This window comes from Podarcis cretensis (genome assembly GCF_951804945.1).
Source record: "Podarcis cretensis genome assembly, chromosome: 6".
Lineage (NCBI taxonomy): Eukaryota > Metazoa > Chordata > Lepidosauria > Squamata > Lacertidae > Podarcis > Podarcis cretensis.
Window position 1 is genome coordinate 2545582 of NC_137175.1, and position 22797 is coordinate 2568378.

Genomic DNA, 22797 nt, shown 5'->3' on the forward strand with positions numbered 1-22797 from the left:
CCGCAGGAAAAGTTTAGAATCTATTGTAATCAACACACTTTGCTTTGGCTCGATTGCTGCCCATAGTATTTATTTCACTCAACAAAATTTACAGGAAAAGAATTGAGAAAGCAGAACACTTAATGAATGCATGAACCCGTGCGTTACTGGGAAGTAAGTTTCCTTTAAATTGGCAGGCCTTATTTCTGAGTGAATGAGTTCCAGATCACACCCCTGTTCATCGCCTGCTGCCAAACCACCAGGTGTGTTTCCTCTATTTCATGCAGCAAAGAAAGGTGGACTCTCCTTCATTCTTAAGCGAAAGGATTTGCAGGTGCAAAGAGCAGAGATAAATGTGCCTTGCAGAGGAGAAGTCTGTGCTCTTCTTTTCAGCTCAGGGCTGGTAGTCAAGGTCACAGTTGACCTGAGCATAACCCTGTAAGTTAAAAGGCAAGAGAAGAGTCAATACATGCTGCCAGGGGGATCTTGGGTAGAGGAACAATATGGAAAGGTGTTCAAATTACCCTACACAGAAGCAGTTTATTTCTGGGGCTCAGGAGACTGGGTGCAAGATGGCACTCAGGAGCCAACACAGTGCCCCTTCAGATGGTGTTGCACTCCGAATCCCATCAGCCCAACCAGCATAGCCAAGGTTCAGCAATGATGGGAGTCGTATGTGGCCCAACAACATTTGGCTCCCAGTACGTTTCCGAGCACAATTCAAAGTGTTTGTGCTGACCTGTAAAGCCCTAAAAGACCTCAGTCCAGTGTACCTGAAGGAGCGTCTCCACCCTCACCCTCGGGTAGCGAATGTGATCCTTGCGGAAAGCACGTTCACAACCTGCAGCATTCGCAACCCGCAGTGCCACGTCTGCGCACGTGCAGGTCGCGATTCGGCACTTCTGTGCATGCGCAAAGTGTGATTTAGCACTTCTGCGCATGCGCAAGTGCCAAAACCTGGAAGTAACCCGTTCCGGTACTTCCAGGTTTGATGCAGTGCGCAACCTGAAATCACACAACCTGAAGTGCCTGTAACCCGAGGTATGACTGTACTGTTTTGGGGGGACAAGGGACGGGCGGGTGTGGAGGACTCCCTGGTCGTGAATGGGGTAACTGTGCCCCTGAAGGACCAGGTGCGCAGCCTGGGAGTCATTCTGGACTCAGAGCTGTCCATGGAGGCGCAGGTCAATTCTGTGTCCAGGGCAGCTGTTTATCAGCTCCATCTGGTACACAGGATGAGACCCTCCCTGCCCTGCCAGAGTGGTGCATGCTGTAGTTATCTCCCGCTTGGACTACTGCAATGCGCTCTACGTGGGGCTACCTTTGAAGGTGAACCGGAAACTGCAATTAATCCACAATGTGGCAGCTAGACTGGTGACTGGGAGTGGCCACCAGGACCACAAGACCGGTCCTGAGAGATCTGCATTGGCTCCCTGTATGTTTCCAAGCACAATTCAAAGGGTTTAAATTTAAAGCCCTAAACGGCCTTGGTCCAGTATACCTGAAGGAGCATCTCCACCCCCATCGTTCTACCCGGACACTGAGGTCCAGCGCCGAGGACCTTCTGGTGGTTCCCTCGTTGCGAGAAGTGAGGTTACAGGGAACCAGACAGAGGGCCTTCTCGGTAGTGGCGCCCGCCCTGTGGAACACCCTCCCTTTCAGATGTGAAGGAAATAAGCAGCTATCTTATTTTTAAAAGACATCTGAAGGCAGCCCTGTTTAGGGAAGTTTTTGATATTTAATGCTGTATTGTTTCTACCACTCATAGAATCATAGAATCATAGAATAGAATCATAGAATCATAGAATCATAGAATCATAGAATTCTTGATTGGGAGCTGCCCAGAGAGGCTGAGGAAACTCAGCCAGATGGGCGGGGTATAAACAATAAATTATTATTATTATTATTATTATTATTATTATTATTATTATTATTGACAGGCTGCCATGTTTTCCAAAGGTGGGCCAATCTGACCTCAGTTATGCTCAGAGTTTAAGGAGAAGACCTTGAGCATTTTCAGCTGTTGTGTTCATCTTGGACCACTCAGAAGAACATCAGCTGTACCAGGCCAAAGGGCCCACAATCTAGTCCAGCGTCCTGTTCTCACAGTGGCTAACCAGATGCCCATTGTGGGGAAACCCTCAGGCAGGTGATTTGGGGATGTATTAGCTAAATAAGTTGGGGTGAAGGAAAGGACGGAGGCAGCGCAGCCCAAGGAGTCTCACCTCATGAATTTCGATTTCGGGCTCGATGTACTGGACGTTGCTGAGCTTGGGAAGAGAGATCCCCACACTCAGAGCAGCTGCAAATGGAAAAAGACAACACGGTCAACACCCCCAACTTGATGGGGCAACTGTGGGGCAAGGGCCCATGCTCTTCATGCAGCCCCCCTCCCTCTAGGTGCTGAGCTCCTAGGACTCAGTGGAGCTGCTGTTGAAGCGATTCGCCTGCCTTACCGTTCACGTGAGCCAGGAAAGCATCCTGGAATTCGGAGATGACCACACGTCTCAAATGGGAGATCTGTCAGGGAGAGAAAAGGCAATGGGTTGGTCCCAGATCATGACATGAATGAGCACAGAGGAGCACAAGCAAGCTCCCTTAAGCAGAGTCAGACCACCGGTCTTCCTAGCACAATTTCATCTGTGCTGACTGACAGCAACTAGGAATGGGGGAGAAATTTGATTGACGAAGCACCGAAAGCCTATTCTATCCAATTCACACGTTTCGAAACAATAGGCAGACCGAAACACAGGACTAGGCTTTGAAATCCGCACTCGCCTGAATTTTGCGATGCAGTTCTCAAAGCAACCAACGTTTACAAGAATGCATGTGGTGAAGGGAAGAGTGTATGAAGATGAAGATATAAGAGGCAAAAAATACATTGCATGTGGGGAAATTGCTCGCAAAAAAAATGCCTCTTCAGTCAAAACTGCATATAAAAATGTGTTTATTAGGCAAAATTTGCACTAAGATGCTAGAGAAGTTTCACTTTATTAAACATCACAAATTGCTGCAAAATGTGGAGAACTGAATTTAAGAATGGAAGAAAGAGAAACCACAGCAGCTGAAATGGACAGATTCTTCCATGTCTTGCAGTGACTCCCCAGGGTTGTAGACTCAGGGCTGCTTCACAGCCCTACCAGCAGATGCTGTCGTCCAGCCCAGACACTGAGGTCCAGCGCTGAGGGCCTTCTGGCAGTTTCCTCCCTGCAAGAAGCGAGGTTACAGGGAACCAGGCAGAGGGCCTTCTCAGTAGTGGCGCCCACCCTGTGGAACGCCCTCCCTTCAGATGTCAAGGAAATAAACAACTATCTTACTTTTAAAAGACATCTGAAGGCAGCCTTGTTTAGGGCAGCTTTTAATGTTTAATGCTGTATTGCGTTTTTAATATTCGGTTGGGAGCCACCCAGAGTGGCTGGAGAAACCCAGCCAGACGGGTGGGGTATAAATAATATATTATTATTATTATTATTATTATTATTATTATTATTATGGCAGGAAGTGAACCTGTGACTTCTTGCAAGCAAAACGGGTGTGCCACCCACTGCCCTGTGGTCCTTCCCCCATACGCAAGGGAGGTTTGGCACGCCTGGTCCCCGGACACATGTGCGCATGGAGTAAGAATGAAACAACCCTCTGCAGAGAGACTACAATTCATTGCTGGTGAAACAACACAGATAATCAACGTACAGTAGGAGAAACCAAAAGTTAGAAATGACTCTAAGGGTCAGACCTGGGGCTTTTACACATCTGGAATCCCACCAGATGTCAAAGAGAACAACGACAACCAGACTTTTAGAAGACATCTGAAGGCAGCCCTGTTTAGGGAAGCCTTTAATGTTTAACAGACCACTGTATTTTAATATTTTGTTGGAAGCCGGCCAGAGAAAAATTTGCTGACCCCTGTTGTAGAACCTCAGAGGTTGCGTCAGGGACCCTGCGGTGTGGGAGCTGAGCACCCACAACAATTTTTTTGTGGGTGTTCAGGCACCCAGAGCCCCCTAGAGTCCTGGGATACTGCAGAAGACGTGGCCTAAACAGGCTCAGAACAGCTATTGCACCCACTTGGGAGCACAGTATGGGTGTAAAATACACAGCTAACCCCCCCCCCCCAAGTAAAAATCCTAGCTACGCCCATGGAGCGCAGCAAGGAAGGCAAACGGCAGATGGCATACCTCTGTTATCTCCACGCTGGAAGACTCCACCTCCAGACCAACATCTCTGCAAGACAAAGCAGAACGACATGAGCCATGATGGTGTCAGCTGTACAACTGAACTGGACACTCAAGTCCATCAGGTCCCTGAGTAAAGGACGGGGACTGGAGTGTCCCTTTCCTCCTTCGCCACAGTGAAAGCAGAAAACAGCTGGCCCTCCTCAGGGGGGCGGGGTGAGGCAGGAAGTAAAATGGTAAGGAAAGTAAAATGTCTGACTGAACTCACCCATGGACGGCAACTGTCAGATGGAGACTTGTAATTGTGACATCCAGTTTGACAGCTAAGCTCAGGTCCTGCAAAAGGAAGACCGGGAGGGGGTCATTTTCATGAGAGAAAGCTACAAAGGCTCTATCCTTTGTTTGTTTGTTTATAATACTTTTATGTTGTGAACCATGCTATGATCTTCAAATGAAGGGTGGTATTCAAATTTTAATAGTACAGTCATACCTTCAGCTTAAATATTTTCCGGTTGCGCTCCGCAGCGACCCAGAAGTAACGGAGCGCGTTACTTCTGGGTTTTGCTGCTCACGCATGCGCAGACGCTCAAAATGACATCATGTGTATGGGCGGAAGCGGCGAAACCCGGCACACGCACATGCAGACACGTCTTTCGTTCCATTCAGGATGCAAACGGGGCTCCAGAACTGATTCCATTCGCATCCAGAGGTACCATTGTAATAGTAATATACAGTCGTACCTTCGTTTTTGAAAAGAATGCATTCAGGAAGTCCGTTCGACTTCCGAAATCAAGGCGCGGCTTCTGGTTGGCTTCCAATTGCGCAGGCGCACCGGAAACAATAGCGGAAGCCGCATCGGACGTTCGGCTTCCCAAAAAAGTTCAAAAGGCGGAACACTGACTTCCGGGTTTTGAAAGTTCGGGAGCCAAAATGTACGAGTACCAAGGCATTCCACAACCAAGGCACAACTGTTGTAATAATAGGAGCTGCCACCTGTGATTGTGTTGCTTGTCACACACACCCCACACCCTGCCGAACCCATCCCACCCATTGCCAACTCACTTCCTTTTACACCTCACCCAACCTGCCGCACCCCCCCCCCCCCCGGCCTGTGCAGCTTGCTCTCTGGCCCACCCACAGCTCACCCAACCCATTGCCCACTGAGGGCAGAAATCCTATATTTTAAAATCCTACATGGGCAGGCACACTCATTCTCCAGAGTGTCGATGGACAAGTGCAAATATTTATAAACCACTTGACAATTGAAAGCTGCCAAAGAGTCGGGTAGTAAGATAAAATACAGACTGCAACTATAAATAAAAATTGCAGACTTGGTAAACTAAAAGAAATAGCCCCGTTTCTACAATAGTACAATTAATTTTCCCTAAAATGACCAGGTCAGACTTCAAGAAGAGACTTCTTCTTTGATGCATGGCTTGCTTGATTTTCAAGAGGACAGTGCATAAAATATCAGTGTGCTACACACTTGTCTTATTTGAGCTGGCAACTCGATCCAGAGGACTGGAGCTGCAACACTAAAAGCCCAGGTTCTAGTACATACCAAACACATCTCTAGGTCACATGGTGCTTTCAGCAGTGCCCTCATCTGAGGAGCATAGCTGCAGTACAGGGATATATGAGGTGAGATGGTCCCTTAGGAGCTCCATATGGATGTACAGCCATTGTAGATGGCGGTTCACACACAGGTGTGCATTTGCACTGCGAGGCTCGTCCCGGCTGCAGTCAGATGGAGCCCAGCACAACGGCTGGTGTCCAGCAAGAGCTTTGACATCTAGCCTTCGTCCTGAGCAAGCCGTCATCTCCCTGAGAGCTGCAAGTTGCCAAGGCAGGAGAACAAGGAAACAAAGGCTAGCTGCTTTCACTCACCACGCCCAAGGTGAAGAGTGCCTGCGACTGTTGGAAAGATCCGGATTCAGCCACGCCCACCTGGATGGCGGGACTGAGGCGCAGGATCGCTGCGCCCTCATGGAAGCTGATGATGGGGAGCTTGCTGACCACCACGTTGAGCATCAAGGCAACAGACTTGGGATAACGCTTTGAGATCTATAGTGGGAATGGAAGGAGGGGGTTGTTATCTGCATTGTTGCGGCCCATCGCACACCTGAAGCTGCCTTAGGCAGAATTAGGCCCCTTTAGCCCTGGCAGAGACGCTCTACCCAATCACGTAGTGGGGGGAACCACAAGGGGCGGTTGCTCCGGGCGCAAAATTGTTAGGGGCGCAAAATGTCAAGACCCAACGCTGCCTCAATACAGCTGCACACTTCTGTCGCTGGGCTCCGTTGAAAATGGCTTCTCCATGCAAACCAGAAAGTGACCCCTCCAGACAATGGAACAACTCTTCTTTTCTTATCTCTGTAGCTGCAATCCCCTGGGTGACGCGGATGCCATTAGGCAGTTGCATGCCCATGTGTACCCCCGTCTCTGGCATAGCTGTCAACGTTTTCCTTTTTAAAGGGAAATTCCTTTATTCTGAATAGGATCCCTCGCAAGAAAAGGGAAATGTTGACAGCTATGGTCCGCGGGTGGCGCTGTGGGTTAAACCACAGAGCCTAGGACTTGCCAATCAGAAGGTCGGCAGTTCGAATCCCTCGACGGGGTGAACTCCCATTGCTCAGTCCCTGCTCCTGCCAACCTGGCAGTTCGAAAGCACGTCAAAGTGCAAGTAGATAAATAGGTACCGCTCTGGCGGGAAGGTAAATGGTGGGAAGGTAAACGGCGTTTCTGTGCGCTGCTCTGGTTTGCCAGAAGTGGCTTAGTCATGCTGGCCACATGACCTGGAAGCTGTACGCCGGCTCCCTCAGCCAGTAAAGCGAGATGAGCACTGCAACCCCAGAGTCAGCCACGACTGGACCTAACTGTCAGGGGTCCCTTTACCTTTACCTTAAAATACCTCTCAGATCAAATAAAGGGTTCGCCAGCCCTGCATTGGTTCCTGGACATTACTTACCGAGGGGATGGCCTGCTCCAGCATGGAGGTGGTGAGGTGGCTCTGAAAAGAAGCAAAGAATTCTCAGTCTCGGGCCTTAGGAACAGCTTGGATCTCCCCTCTGTCTCCCTGCTCTGAGAGTCCAGGACATTCCAGGTTTGTCTGTTTCCAGAAGTCTGTCCCATTTCTGCATTATCTGCAAACACTTTTTTTTCTTTTAGAATAGTGTGTAGATACACACACACACACATACATGCAAGTTTAAACTTGCATTTGTGTGTGTGTGTGTGTGTGTGTGTGTGTGTGTGTGTGTGTGTGTTTAATTCCTTCTTAAAAATTGTTTCCCTATGTGTTTAGCAGTTTCTATTTTATCTGTAAACCACTTTGAGTCCTTGACAGGGAAAAAGGAGGGATTTAAATAAACATAATCAACAACAACAACAAAAGAAACTGCTTTGATAGATTTTTGTAAATCACACAGCTGTAGGCAAATATTTTTTTTTATGAATAAAGGATATTTAATTAAATTATTGCTGTGACTTCTTCTCATTGGTGATTCCATTGTTTTATATTTTCCATAAACCACTTTGAGTGTGAGTGTGAGTGTGTGTGTGTGTATTGCAATCAAGCAGGGTATAAATGTTGGGAAATAAATAAACAGGTTTGGGCTCGGCTCGGCTTAGGGTGGCATTCGCAACGCACAAATCACACTCCCTCTACTGACCGACTGGCCTCCGATTTGGAGGTTCAGGGCTCCCGATTGCTCCAGGCTGGCGAAAAGACTGGCGAAGAGATGCTCCGAGAGACCCATGTTCACCATGGAGTCGTCGGAAACCGTCTCTGGGGGCGGCAGAGAGAAGGGGGGCAGAGGGCCGGCGGTTTCGAAGTCGACTGGCTTCCCCATCAGTGCAATGACAGCCTGCGGAGATTTGGGAAGAGACAGAGAGAATTAAGTGCCATCTCCCTTCCTCCGTTTTCCTACGACTGGTATGCAGAAGCATTTCCTGCCTCTACAAATAATCCTCCATATCTCCTCAAAATCATCTCTCCTGCATATTCCCCGTCTTACCTTAATGGCCCACGCTAATTTATTGTTAATAGCTATATCCCACATCTCTTTATACCATTCTTCCATTTTATATTCTGCTTGCCCCTTCCACTTCCTGGCTATCATAGTTCGTCCAGCTGTCAATAGATTTGTGAGCAAGTCCTCATAGCCTGTGAACCTCCTACTCTATCTTAAATAATAATTCTACCACTGGACTTTTGGTCATCATTTTCCAGGTTATCCTGCAAGACAAACCGAGGATGCATCAATATTGTTTCCATCCATCTTCTACGACCTGATCGCCTCCAGTCATTCTGGGCTATGAGTCCAGCTGGCTATGTCAGATATGTCTTGTGGTCCTCCAAAAGATCTGTTGGGCACCAGGTTGGGGAAGGCGGGTCTACAATACCCATTAGCAGAAGACTTCCTTGCTCCTACCTGGAGATGTTGATTCAGGCTGAACCTGGAACCTTCTGCATGCAGAGCAGCTGTCCTGACTCTGAGCTATATGGCACATCAGTGTTCATGCAAGGTCTGGTTCCCAGGCTAAGTGGGAGCCCCGCAGGCTTGGGGTAGGGTGTAGAGAACCTACGTTTAAATCCAAATCAATGTAATCTTCGGTGATCTCAGGATCTTCCATCATGGCGTACTGGAGGCTTGACATGGGGTTGATGGAATTCAGGCCTGCAGGGGGCGAAAAGATGGCACACAGAGGACATTGGGTTACACTGAGGGCTTTGCATGCAGTTTTAACTCTGCAGTTTCATCACCATTCATAAATCAATCATCGTAATGAAGTACCTTCCAATTCAAGTACTGTACAAGGTGCCCTGCCCCTTGTGTCCACTACCTGTGTTCCTGGGTCTGATCTGGAGGGTGATTCAAGGGCAGGACTGCTCTTTATCAAGGGAATAATAATAATAATAATAATAATAATAATAATAATAATAATAATAAATTTTATTTATACTCCGCCTTCCCCGGCCAGAGCCGGGCTCAGGGCGGATAACACCAATAAAATAAAATCACAGTAAAAACATAATAGGGGGGAAAGAGAGGGAGAAGGGGGGAAAACCCCAATTTAAAATACAGGTTAAAATGCAATTTAAAAATCCAGCATTGCAGCAGGCTGGACTAGATGACCCTTGGAGTCCCCCCAACTCCAAAGTCCTATGATTCTGTGAAGACACCAAGAACTGCCACGGGCATCAGCTGCAACTTTTAAGAACTTCTGCATGAATTTGCTTTTTCCTCCTTCTCACACCTTCCTTTTTCCTTGTGTGTTGTGCCTTTTTAGAGCTTGGCATCAGGGACCGAGGACTTAGTACTGGTTTTTATAAGCCACTCTGAGGGCATATATATATATATATATATATATACACACACACACACACACACACACACACACACACACACACTGCAGAGCAGGGTATAAATGTTATGAGTAAGATTTAAAAATACACCACTATGGAAAAATGACGCTTTAGACTGAAACCTATCCTGTGAGTTTAATCTGTAATAGAAAAGATTTTCCAAGTTTGTTTTGATGCCGTATGGATGGCTGCATACAGGACGTAACATCTGTACAAGTATTCGTCTTGGGCGAAAACACTTTGTGTTTCGCAATCTCTAATTGGGTAAATAAGAAAGTATGCAAAATAATTTGTTATCAAACTATAATCCTACAGCCACTAGACGGATCAATGGGCTGACTCTGCACACTGAAGCGTCATATTTTTGGGACTTCTGGGTTGGCGCCATCGCCGAATGGCGGACTCCCTCCGAGCTCCGGAGGGAGTCTGCTCGACAGGGGCTGGGTTCTACCGCGCCGGCGACGTGGGGACCCTCAAAAACCATGGGCGCTGAAACCCATGGGCATGGTGACTCGGCTGGCACCGTTTGCGCCCCCCCCCCGACAACGCGAAGGAGCCTTTTTAAAGGCTGCGGAGCAGGTGACGGGGGGGGTGCTGTGAGTCCTCCGCTTCCCCTGCCGAGCGAAGCCGCATGCCATTTGGCAGAGAGCGCTGACTTCTTCCATTGAAAATCTGGACTTAAAAGAACAACCCGTGAGTAATTGGAACTTGGATTAAAAAGGGGAATAAATTTTTTCTTAAATTCGGAGCGAGCGGGGGAGGTATAAAAAGGAAGTCAACCTCCCCCCTGTTGTAGAGGAGCTAAAGCAAAGGACCTGACAACTAAGATCGAGCGCAACCTTTTCTTTTGATAAAGATATTAATTTCGTGATGGAAAATTATAAGCTGGGCTGGAGGAGAAGAGTGGAATGTGAATTAAAATACAACCCCCCCCCCCCCCCGAAGCCCCGGGAGCGATCCGTGAGAGCGCCTGGAGAGGAGAAATAGAGGTTTTGACAGCTGTCAAAGGAGCTGCCAAAACTGAAGAACAAAAAGAGAACTTTGTTACGAGGACTTTGCTGGTTACATTTGTTATAAATTGGATATAAACTGTTTAAAACAAGGAATAATAAGTTACTTTGACTGGTGGGTGAGATCGGGAATGAAACTGAGTTACTATAATCCCTCTAGAGGAGCTGTGGGTTATTACAAGTTTCGTTGGCATGGAATTTGAATCAGACATTTTATCTCCTGGGAAACTGCAGAAATGGAACACTATTTTGTCTACAGAGGTCTAGACACTAAAGGAGACAATAGATTTATCTATTGAAGAATGGAAGGGACTTGACGTAATGTTTTGTTCCTGAATAACAAAGCCTCTGTAGAGGAATTACAAGCTTTTTGGAATTAGAACATTTGTGCAGGAGAGCAGGGGGGAAAAAGAAAAAAAAGAGAGAGGAGAAGAGAGAACATCAAGAACAACAAGAAATACAAGAACTGGACAAAGTTGGAAGATAGACCCTTTCTAAGATTGGACATTTGAAATTAAAGATGATTAAAAGACGGTAAAGATTATTAAAAAGACGGCAAAGCGGACTGGTGAAGGATTATGGTTTAGATTATGGTTCAGATGTGGGAGCTCCAGGAGACAGTGGATTTGATGGACATTGGGAACGCAACCGGGAAAGGGGGGAGGGAAATTTGGAATCCAAAGGGTGTTAAATTATATTTTATTCTTTTTTTAATTCTTTTATGCTAATCTGTATCTTATATTAAAGAGGGGAACTCGTGGAAGGGAACAGGTCGATTTTAGGGGATGGGAAAATATTTTTTAAATTGGGTTAATGATAATAATTTTAAAATTTGGGGTAAGAATTTGTTGAATCTATTTGAAAGAATTGGAATACAAGAGGGGGTGGGGAGGGGGAAGTCCTGGAAAGATGATATTGAAAATAAGGCCTTAAATTTGGATGTTTTTCTTTTTTTTTTTCTTATATTTGAAAATCTTTAATAAATATTATTTTTAAAAAAATGAAGCGTCATATTTTTGTGTTGATAACAAATTAGGTTGTACTCTGCCTTACAGTGGTCTTTGCTATCTCAGCAGCCTCAGAATGGAGGACTGAAGTTGAACCTTCTATAGGGGATGCTTGAGATCTACCCAATAGGGCTGTGTGGGTATCCTGAACATGGAGAATCTCTGCCTTTGACCCAGATCTGTTGGCTTGCTATTGAAACTGCCTATGAGATCCCACACAAAACCGCACAGCCCCAAGATCTCACAAGAGAACCAGTATGAACCTGGTCAAGGCCAGTAGGCCAACAGAGAGCCAGTCAGGGAATGAACCTTGCAGCTGCTTTCTCAGCAAAATATATCTGATACACTCAAAAGAAAAGGAACTCTCAAGGCTCCCTAACATTCACCAGGAACACACATAAACACACAGGCCACTGCAATTCTCCGAAATATATTCCCAGCTGGCTCAGCTCCAGGACCTTGTTGCAGGAAGGTGGCTCTTGTAATCTTCTGTTGACTGAGCAGGTGCTGGTCAATATTGACCTTCCTCCTTACACGGCCCTTAAAGCATATTTAATTTTCCCATTGATAGGGATCAAAAAAGGACAGAGGGGCTCTGGAGAAACTGACACTGGGCTCTGGAGCAGAGCAAAGAGGAAGTTGCTCCTCCAACAGGTAAACTGAGCTCAACCTTGGATCAACAAGGTCTCCACACCTATCGGGTGGGTTGGTTTTCTGCCCAATCTCTTTGCAAGCAAGTTATGTAAAAGACTCAGGCTGTTCCCCTTTCTTCACCTTTCCTCACATCGTTGGCATTTTCCGATGCCATCATGAGAATATATAAAGAGCTTATTGGATCAGCCATTGGCCCATTGAGTCCAGCATCCTGTTCTCACAGCAACTGAACAGGATTTGTGCATCTCCCCTCCTGTGGCTTCTAACCCCCGGAATTCAGAAGCATTGCTGCCTCCAGCTGTGGAGGAAGGCCATCCTGCCTAGTAGCCATCAATAGCCCTCCCCTCCTCCATGAATTTGCCCAGTCCTCATTTAAAGCCATCTAGGCTGGTGGCCTGGGACGCGGGTGGCGCTGTGGGTTAAACCACAGAGCCTAGGACTTGCCGATCAGAAGGTCGGGGTGAGCTCCCGTTGCTCGGTCCCTGCTCCTGCCAACCTAGCAATTCAGAAGCACATCAGAGAGCAAGTAGATAAATAGGTACCACTCCAGCGGGAAGGTAAACGGCGTTTCCGTGTGCTGCTCTGGTTCGCCAGAAGTGGCTTAGTCATGCTGGCCACATGACCCGGAAGCTGTACGCCGGCTCCCTCGGCCAATAAAGCGAGATGAGCACTGCAACCCCAGAGTCGGCCACGACTGGACCTAACGGTCAGGGGTCCCTTTACGTTTACTTAGGCTGGTGGCCCTTACCATGGAAGGGAGTTCCATAGTTTAACTATGCGCCGAATAAGAAGAAGAAGAAGAAGAAGAAGAAGAAGAAGAAGAAGAAGAAGAAGAAGAAGTTATTTTATTTATACCCCGCCCTCCCCAGCCAAGACTGGGCTCAGGGCGGCTAACACCAGATATAAAAAAATTGATTGAAATACAACTTTAAAAAACAAGATTAAAATACAACATTAAAATGCAGCCTCATTTCAGCAGAAACTCAAAAACTTTGGGGGGGATGAAAATGTCAGGTCTTCACCAAGGCTAACTATCCAGACTGGTCCTACATGGGCCAGAAAAAAGCCAGGGAAGTCTCCAAATAGGAGTTCCATCACAGGAGAAAGGAAAATGGAAAGAGGGGAAGGGGATCAAGTTCATTCCAAGCCAAAAGCCAGGCAGAACAATTCTGTCTTACAGGCCCTGTGGAAAGAAATCAGATCCTGCAGGGCCCTGGTCTCATGAGACAGAGCGTTCCACCAGGCCAGGGCCAGTGTTGAAAAGGCCCTGCCTCTGGTTGAGGCTAGTCTGACTTCCTTTGGGCCCGGGACCTCTAGGGTGTTGCTATTTATGGACCTTAAGGTCCTCTGCGGGGCATACTGGGAGAGGTGGTCCTGTAGGTATGAGGGTCCGAAGCTGTGAATAAGTCTTTTCTCTGGTGCATTTTGTAATGGCCCTTGCATTCACACTTGTCAATTTAAATGCATTGAAATGCATTACATGGCTGTTTCACCATTTATTATTATTGTTGATGCTGCTGTTGTTGTTGATAACAATAGAATATTTTTTACTCTGCGTTTCCGCAATGTGTGGTGCACAGATAACCCTCGATTCTGCTATGAGTTATGGGGTGGGCAGGCAGAGGAACCCTGAAGCTCCTCCCTTCATGCGGCAACTTACCAACCAAAGTGCCCAGCCTGGCATTCAGTCCCAGGACCACGCTGGAGAGGCTCAGGCACATCTATGTGAAAGGGAAAGTGAGGGGTGGGGAAGGAGGGTCAGTGAGTCAGCTGCAAGGGGTTTGCTCTTTGTCTCGTCACGCGAGAGTTTCATCAACAGATCGCTGTGGGCCACCCTACCTTGTGGTGGCTCTCATATCTGCTCTCAGTCTCCTCTTTTCCAGGCTAAACATACCCAACTCCCTCAACCGTTAGTCATCAGGCTTGGTTTCCAGACCCTTGGTCACCCTCCTCTGTGCACCCTCCAGCTTGTCTGTATCCTTCTTAAATTGTAGGAGCCAGAGGGGGTCATAGAGCCACTGCCTCACTTTCCCCCCAACCCTTCTACATCTTTGATTGCTTTACCCTTTCATCCATGTCTTATTGTCCTTAGGGAGAGGGAGGGGAGAGAGGAGAAAGCCACTTCTGCCATTTGGAGGAGGTGGAGTTGCGGAACCCAGCCCCCACGCGATTGGGGGTATTCCCAGCCGTGTCACCTCCTGGCCAGCCAATCAGCTGGCTCTGGGGGTGTGGCCTGCCTTATTTAAACCAGGACGCAGCCGGGGATCTCCCTCTTTGCTGGCCCGCCAGCTGTTCCTGCTTTTCCCACCCTCCCGCCCTTTAAGGTTTTCGTTCCTTGACCTTGCTATGGACCTTGGTTGGGCACCATTGAGGGGCCTGGTAGGAATTTTTCCACTTGGCAAGTTGGCACCAGCCATTTGGTTTTCGCCTATCTCGTAGCAAATCATCACAACTTTCCAGGTATTGGCGGTTAGGCATTGGTATTGCTCTATAGATGGAAGAGGGGAGGAAGCGCCATCACCTGCCCCAAATATTGAAGGGTAGTCTGATAAAGGATTCCAGGGGGAGTGGCCCTGTCCGAAGCCTAGGGACGTGAGGGCCTAAGACACGCCCCCTAGCGGTGACCCCAGGGGAGTTCCTAGTTGATGTGCATCAGCAGGACTCCCCCTACTGGTGGTTAACCCTTCCCGGACTTCAAGCGGACGGGCTGAAGTCGGATATAGTCAGTTAGGACCAATGCCTAAGCCAATACCGCTCATCACCTGTAACCAATAACGTTGTGGCCTTATTTAGCCCATTAACTTTAATAATTGTGTCATGTGTCTTTATTTCTGCTGGGGGTGGGGCGGGAACTCGCCATCCAAGAAGCAAGTCCAAGGCATCCTGCCTCTCACATCCCAACGCTCTTTGTCGACAGCAACCCTGCAGAACCCAAGAAACTCGGTTGCTTGAGATGACTGCCTCACATTGCCTCATGATCAGGTCCAGAGCAAAGACCTTTCTCATGTGTGTGTGTGCGAAAATGAACAGGAATGAGGAAAGCAGTTTACCTTGTCAACCAAGACAGCACGGATGTGGTTCTGAAGGGGTTTCAGGAAGCCCAGCAAACTGGAGAGCAGGACACAGAGAAGAAGAATCAGAAAGAGCAAGTGTTCAAACACTTTCAGTTTTTCTCTTGCATACAACTTTCATATGCATATTTTTTTCCATTAGAAGAGAACCAAGGGGTGATCATCCACAATCCACAATAAAAAGGTAAAGGGACCCCTGACCATTAGGTCCAGTGGTGGCCGACTCTGGGGTTGCAGCGCTCATCTTGCTTTACTGGCCGAGGGAGCCAGCGTACAGCTTCCGGGTCATGTGGCCAGCATGACTAAGCCGCTTCCAGAGCAGCAACCAGAGCAGCACACGGAAACACCATTTACCTTCCCGCCGGAGCAGTACCTATTTATCTACTTGCACTTTGACGTGATTTCGAACTGCTAGGTGGGCAGGAGCAGGGACCGAGCAACGGGAGCTCACCCCGTCATGGGGATTTGAACCGCCGACCTTCTGATCGGCAAGTCCTAGGCTCTGTGGTTTAACCCACAGTGCCACCTGCGTCCCATACAATCCACAATAGAGGGGGACAAAAGACCATCCCCACAAATGACCTTTAAGGAGACAGAATCCTTGGCAGGAGGGTGACATTTTCCCCACCCCACTTTTTCCTAGGGAACCTCTTGTCTTTTTTTCCACCACCCTCATCCCCTCTGCAAATCTATGGACAGAGATTTCTCTCCCAGGGAGCAGAGTATCCCAAAAAATTGTGGGGTGGGGTGGAGGGAGACTGCCTAGGACCACCTTGAGTTCCATGATGGAAGACAAGTGGGACATAGCGGCGGGGGATTAGATAAAAATGTTCTCCAGATGTTTGCATAGGTGGTGAGAGTTCAAAATGTTCTCCAGATGTTTGCATAGGTGGTGGAGAGAGCAGGAGATGAATCTAGCAATAGACCCATGCTGCTCGACAAAACTCTCTTTTTCAGGGTAGGATAACGAAATCTAGTTAAGGTGAAACTTCATCCCCCTTGCAAGAAAGCACAAGTCAAGCCCAACCTGCGCACAGGTATCCGCTACTCACTTGCTACCTCCCAGGAGAATGTCCACGTCTCCCAGAAGGGACTTGCAGGCCGTGACGCTCAGGATGGGGAATCCATGGGGGCTTCTCATGACACGGACGTCGAGCAGGATGGAGGAGCCCACCCTCAGCTCCACTGGAGCAATCAAGCTGTGCCAAGGGGCAAGAGGAAAGGTCAGTTGAGGGCGTTGGGTGCCCAGGGAGCTCACGCCTCTCCGTTCGCCCCAAGACTAAGGAGTGCATAGCTTGCTGCTCTCATGGGAGCTGACTTAACCTGCCCACAGTTCTGTAGTCAAATTGAATTTGCTCCTCCGAAACCTCCTACACAATTGAATTTTTCAACCTCTTATTAAATGTCAAGTTGGCAAACATGGAGCTTTCATACTCCAAAGTTTACTATCAAAGTTTACTCAACATAAACTCTTGGTTTGCATCACTTGCACCTAAAACTCAGTAAAAGAAAGAAAGAAAGAAAGGAAGGAAGGAAGGAAGGAAGGAAGGAAGGAAGGAAGGAAGGAAGGAAGGAAGGAAGATCAAGAAAGTAATAGGAGAGAGAAGGAGAGACAGAGAGCCCCCATCATTCAGCTGGACACTGAGGTCCAGCTCCGAGGACCTTCTGGAGGTTCCCTCACTGCGAGAAGTGAGGTTACAGGGGACCAGGCAGAGAGCCTTCTCAGTAGTGGCGCCCTCCCTGTGGAACACCCTTCCACCAGATGTCAAGGAAATAAACAACAATCTGACTTTTAGAAGACATCTTCTGTTGGGAGCCGACCAGAGTGGCTGGGGAAACCCAGCCAGATGGGCGGGTTATAAATAATATAATATTCGTATTGGTATTCATATTTGTATTCATATTCGTATTCAATAGTGGAAGAGAGCAGATCTCCCAGAGAGTGTATGCTTCAATTTGCAGCCATATTCTGATGGGCTGAAGTTTGCAAATTGCATGCGGTCTTCTTAATACTTAAAAAAATATATTTCAAGGCCCTCTCACCCACTTGGAGATCCAGGCCTTCCAGATTACCTTGCTCACGGCCCTGAGGCACCTGCCCTGACACCTGGGTCTGATAGCGACTGCTAGTATCCTAAGTTAACCGCCCTTTAGAACTCTGAACCGGAAGCAGGTCACTCACACGCTGCCCCTGATGTGCAGCTGGGCACTGAGGGACAGCTGGACACCAGTCCTTGGGATGAGCTTCACGGAGAGATGAGGGAGCTGAGCGTTCAAAACTCGGATTCTGCAAAAGGAGGCGGAGGGGAGGGAAAAAATAAATAGCAATCAATATTCAAATGCAGTGGTTCCCAGACTTTTTTGGGCCACCACCTCCTTGGGTTACAGAAACCCCTGTGAGAGACATCACTCACCCCACAACCTTCAGAAGTGATCCAATAATGGTTCGTGGGCTCATGAAATTTGGGATCTGAATGACCATGAGACCTCGCAGCAAGGACGGCTTCCCTTGCTGGCAGACTGTGGAGATATTAAGAGAAGGGGCCATTTTTTATATAAATCTTATTAGGTTTTCTGTTTTGCAATTTTAAATACTCATTTAAACATCCTTGCAATATCAATAACTTCCCTTCTTCCCTTTCCGTTGTTCATTTTACATATCATAAATCCCTGCATATTTTACAAAAACTATGCCATTCAGTATTCCATTATTGCATCCATCAAAACTTATTTACACCGTTGAATTTATCTTAATGCTGCCTGTGTTTTCAAGTGTACACAATTTCCCCCTATATATTCAATAAACATTTCCCAATCTTCTCTAAACATTATGTTTTTCTTGTTCTCTATATGTTAAGTCTGCAAGCTGAAGCATATTCCACCAGCTTAAGTGGCAATTCTTCTTTGGTTGGGACCTCGCTTGTTTTCCATTCCATATCTGGGATTTGTCCATCAAAAAATGTGTCCTGCCAGAATTTTCCAAAATGGGTTGAAAATGTCTGGGGAAATCCAGGTACATTAAATGGCATTCGGAAGTGACCGAATTTCCCCAAAAAAGAGCTCAACAACTTTTGTGTCTGGATTTTCACTTTTTGAAATATGGCAGCCCTAATTAACGGGCATGCGCAACTTAGGTCCAAAATAATAACAATAATAATATTTTTTTATTTACACCCTGCCCTTCCTGGTTCAAAAACCGGGCTCAGGGCGGCTAACAACAAATTTAAAAAACTTAATTATAAAAGCAGCATAAAATACAATATAAAAACATGAATAACAATAAAATTCAAAAATCAATTAAATAATCCCCAGGGCTAGCTGGCTGAATTGGTCCTACTTGGGCCAGCGAGGAGGCCAGGGGAGAATTAGCTGTGGGGTCTCAGAGCGAGTGATCTTCATAAAAGGGGAGGGGGAGGGAAGGAAGGGAAATAGAAGATCAGGCTGAATTCTAATTAAAGGCCAGGCGGAATAGCTCTGTCTTACAGAGAAGGAAGGAAGTTAAATCCTGCAGGGCCCTGGTCTCATGGGACAGAGCATTCCACCAGGTCGGAGCCATCACTGAGAAGGCCCTGGCCCTGGTGTGGATTATTGCATTTATATCTCTTTTTTTAAAAAAAATAATATTTATTACTTTTAAACACTACAAAAAAGGAAAGAAAAAAGAAAAAAGAAAAAAAGAAAAAAAACAATACCATACAATATAAAAACATTACACAACACTAACACAATAAGCTAAACAAAACAAAACAAAAACAATTTAACACACATCATACAATTTCAATGTCATATCTTTCATTTACTTGTTTCAACAACCTCCTCACACCTCCCTTTTTGTATTCCACTTCTGTTAATAGTTTCAGCAATTCCTTTCCATCTTTCTCTGTTTTCTGTCCTATATTTATCTTAACATATTCTAACCTTATTTTTCCCTAATACTCTAATAATCTATCTATACTTAATTCCTTATAACATTTCTACTAAAGCCATATAACTTCATTCCAACATTTTTCCAACATTCGTCAATTTTACAATATTTCTATAAATAGTCTTTAAACTTTTTCCAATCTTCTTCCACCGTCTCTTCTCCCTGGTCTCGGATTCTGCCAGTCATTTCTGCCAATTCCATATAGTTCATCAACCTGGTAATCTTCTGTCCGATGCTCTTAACTCTGCATTTATAGCTCACCTTTTCCTCCAGGGAGCTCAAAGTGGCAAACATAGTTCTCCTCCCCGTCCTCATTTAATCCTCACAACAACCTCGTGAGCTAGGCCAGGCTGAGAGGTAATGTCTGGGCCCCCTGACCACCCAGGGAGTGGCATGGCCCAGTGGGGATTTGAACCCTGGTGTCTCCCAGGCAGGTGACCAACTCCTTGGGTATGGAGAAGTCTCTGCCCCCCCCTCAATATCTGCTGGCAGGGGTGGAAGAGGCTGAGTGGAGAGCAGTTTGTTCGCTGATTCCTCCTGAGCATGAGAGAGGAAGTTGCCACGCTGGGCTCTAGGCTTGGCCCCCTCCCACAAATGTGATGTGATGTGCGTTGTGTGCATGATATCACATGTGTGATGCATGTTGCATGCATGACATTGCATGTGCCCCACATGCCAGCCCCAGCTCCCAATCTTGGGTGCAAGACAACGCCTCTGCTCCCAGGTCCTAGTCCAGCCGCTACACTACACGGGCTTTCACACATTGCTTTCAACAGGTCTACTCTGAATAATAATAATAATAATAATAATAATAATAATAATAATAATAAATTTTTATTTATACCTCGCCCTTCCCGGTTCAAAAACCAGGGTCAGGGCGGCTAACAACAAATTTAAAACACTTAATTGATGCAACAAAAACCAGCATAAAATACAGTATAAAGCATGAATAACAATAAATCCAGAATTCAAAAATCAATTTGGGGGGAAATCCATTCAGAAGAGGTTCTGAATAGACTGCATAGCACCACAGAGCACCGAAGGACCTCCAAGCGTCGAGGAACGTGAGTCGGCTGGGCTGTGTCATTTGTGCTAATTCTTGTATGATTACAAAAATTCACTAATGTTGAGTCCAGGTCTTCAAGAGATGCAAGGTGTTGTGTAGAGGGCACTCACCATACTCAAGGGCTTCTTGGTTGACCCTCACTACAGTCCCTGGGGTGGACCCTTGCGAGGGGACAAGGAGGCAAAGGAGGACCCCCAGGATGCAAAGCTTCAACATCTTCTGCTTTGTGGTGCAGCCGCTGGGCAACCTAGGGGGAAAGGAAGAGGCACGAGAGAAAGGACAATGGTCAAAGCCCAAAGGATCTTGCAGCTTCTGTAGGCCAGCAACAGAAGGTCCATGGGAGCAAATAGTGCCTTCAACCTGCTACAACCTGAAATGCCTACTCACTCACAAGGTAAAAAGGTAAAAGACCCCTCTGTCCACTATATCTGAAGGAGCGTCTCCACCCCCATCGTTCTGCCCAGACACTGAGGTCCAGCGCCGAGGGCCTTCTGGTGGTTCCCTCATTGCGAGAAGCCAAGTTACAGGGAACCAGACAGAGGACCTTCTCGGTGGTGGCACCCGCCCTGTGGAATGTCAAGGTGTCAAAGATGTCAAAGAGAACAAAAACTACCAGACTTTTAGAAGACATCTGAAGGCAGCCCTGTTTAGGGAAGCTTTTAATGTTTAATAGGTTATTGTATTTTAATATTCTGTTGGAAGCTGCCCAGAGTGGCTAGGGAAACCCAGCCAGATGGGCGGGGTTTAAATAAAAAAATATTATTATTATTATTATTGGACAGTAAAGTCCAGTCAAAGGCGACTATGGGGTTGCAGCGCTCATCTCACTTTCAGGCTGAGGGAGTGTTTGTCCACAGACAGCTTTCCGGGTCAGGTGGCCAGCATGACTCAACTGCTTCTGGTGCAACGGGACACCATGACAGAAACTAGAACACATGGAAACCCATTTACCTTCCTGCCAGAGTGGTGCCTATTTATCTACTTGCACTGGTGTGCTTTCAAACTGCTAGGCTGGTAGGAGCTGGGACAGAGCAACAGGAGTTCACCCCATCGCGGGGATTCGAACCGCCGACCTTCCGATCGGCAAGCCCAAGAGGCTCTGTGGTTGAGACCACAGCAGGACTAGTAACATTCTGTGCATGCCCACCTATGCAGCCTGGGCATTCTTGCTGCATGACATAACAATAACAATAACAATAACAATAACAATAACAATAACAATAACAATAACAATAACAATAACAATAACAATAACAATAACAATAATAATAATAATAATAATAATAAGTGAAAGCTGGAAGTGAGAGCTGGACCATAAAAAAGGTTGATCACCGAAGAATTGATGCTTTTGAATTCTGGTGCTGGAGGAGACTCTTGAGAGTCCCATGGACTGCAAGAAGATCAAACCTCTCCATTCTGAAGGAAATCAGCCCTGAGTGCTCACTGGAAGGACAGATCCTGAAGCTGAGGCTCCAAGACTTTGGCCACCTCATGAGAAGAGAAGACTCCCTGGAAAAGACCCTGATGCTGGGAAAGATGGAGGGCACAAGGAGAAGAGGGCGACGGAGGACGAGATGGTTGGACAGTGTTCTTGAAGCTACCAGCATGAGTTTGACCAAACTGCGGGAGGCAGTGGAAGACAGGAGTGCCTGGCATGCTCTGGTCCAGGGGGTCACAAAGAGTCGGACATGACTAAACAACTAAACAACAACAACAAACAATAATAATAATATAGCGCGGAGGCTGGAGAGCCATCGGTCATGGATGCTGCAGTTACAACCTGCGTTGAGCCACAAGATTCTCTTCCAGCTCTCTGATGCTGTGATTTTTTGGCTTTTAATGTGCAATGGAAAAGGTGGTGTATCTTTGGCTGCAGGTGGCAAACTCTCCTTCCTTGCAGGTTTCTAAAGAGAGGTTGGATGGTTGTCTTTCAGGGGTACTTGAACTCGCCAGCCCACCCAGAGACTCAGATCTTACCTTACTGCTTTGGGAAGGTGGTAGATCCCAGAGACCCTGGCTGGACCACTTCTGCTGCCTCCCTTGCTTCTGTGGGCGAAGGAGACTTGGCTTTTATTTGGCTACCAGGTGTGGGCAAAAAGCTGAAGGTCAGGAGACATGTCGAGCTTAGGTTTGCCAAGGGCGTGAAACGTTTACTTGTGGGAAAATGGGGAGCCTGCTTTCTGCACACAACCCACAATGTATATTTGGGATGCAACCAATCAATCTATCCATCCATCACTCTCAAAGAAGCACCGTGCCTGGTCAAATGGGGAGAAGATTAGCAGGTCTCAGAGCTTCTGAGATGACAAGGCATCTGGGATTCAGACCCCACCAAGTCAAACTTTAGGATCCAGCAGGAACTGCTAGACCTTTATGACACATTTTTTTCCTTTGCAAAGGACGAAAGCCATTTCATTTGTATTGTTTGTCTGAGGGGGGTCTATCTGGATGAATTCTTGGGGTCCCGTACCCGATGTGAGTTAAAATCTAATGGCGGATTCTACTGCTGAACAAGTTTCTTTGGAAGGTAATGACCTCCGCTGTC

General features: G+C 47.0%; 1 protein-coding gene across 1 annotated transcript; it reads right to left on the reverse strand.

The window, feature by feature from the left end:
• Positions 1-38: 38 nt before the first annotated feature.
• On the reverse strand, positions 39-22315 carry BPIFB2 (BPI fold containing family B member 2). Its single transcript, XM_079979615.1, has 16 exons — positions 22230-22315; positions 20363-20499; positions 17676-17781; positions 17444-17548; positions 16314-16460; positions 15241-15298; positions 13851-13911; positions 8739-8830; positions 7823-8017; positions 7120-7161; positions 6039-6215; positions 4420-4487; positions 4155-4200; positions 2436-2499; positions 2205-2281; positions 39-415 (listed from the first exon to the last, which is right to left on the reverse strand). The coding sequence occupies exons 2-16, from the start codon at positions 20466-20468 to the stop codon at positions 374-376; spliced, it is 1386 nt and encodes a 461-aa protein (XP_079835741.1). The 5' UTR covers positions 20469-20499; positions 22230-22315; the 3' UTR covers positions 39-373.
• Between the last annotated feature and the right edge of the window lie 482 nt (positions 22316-22797).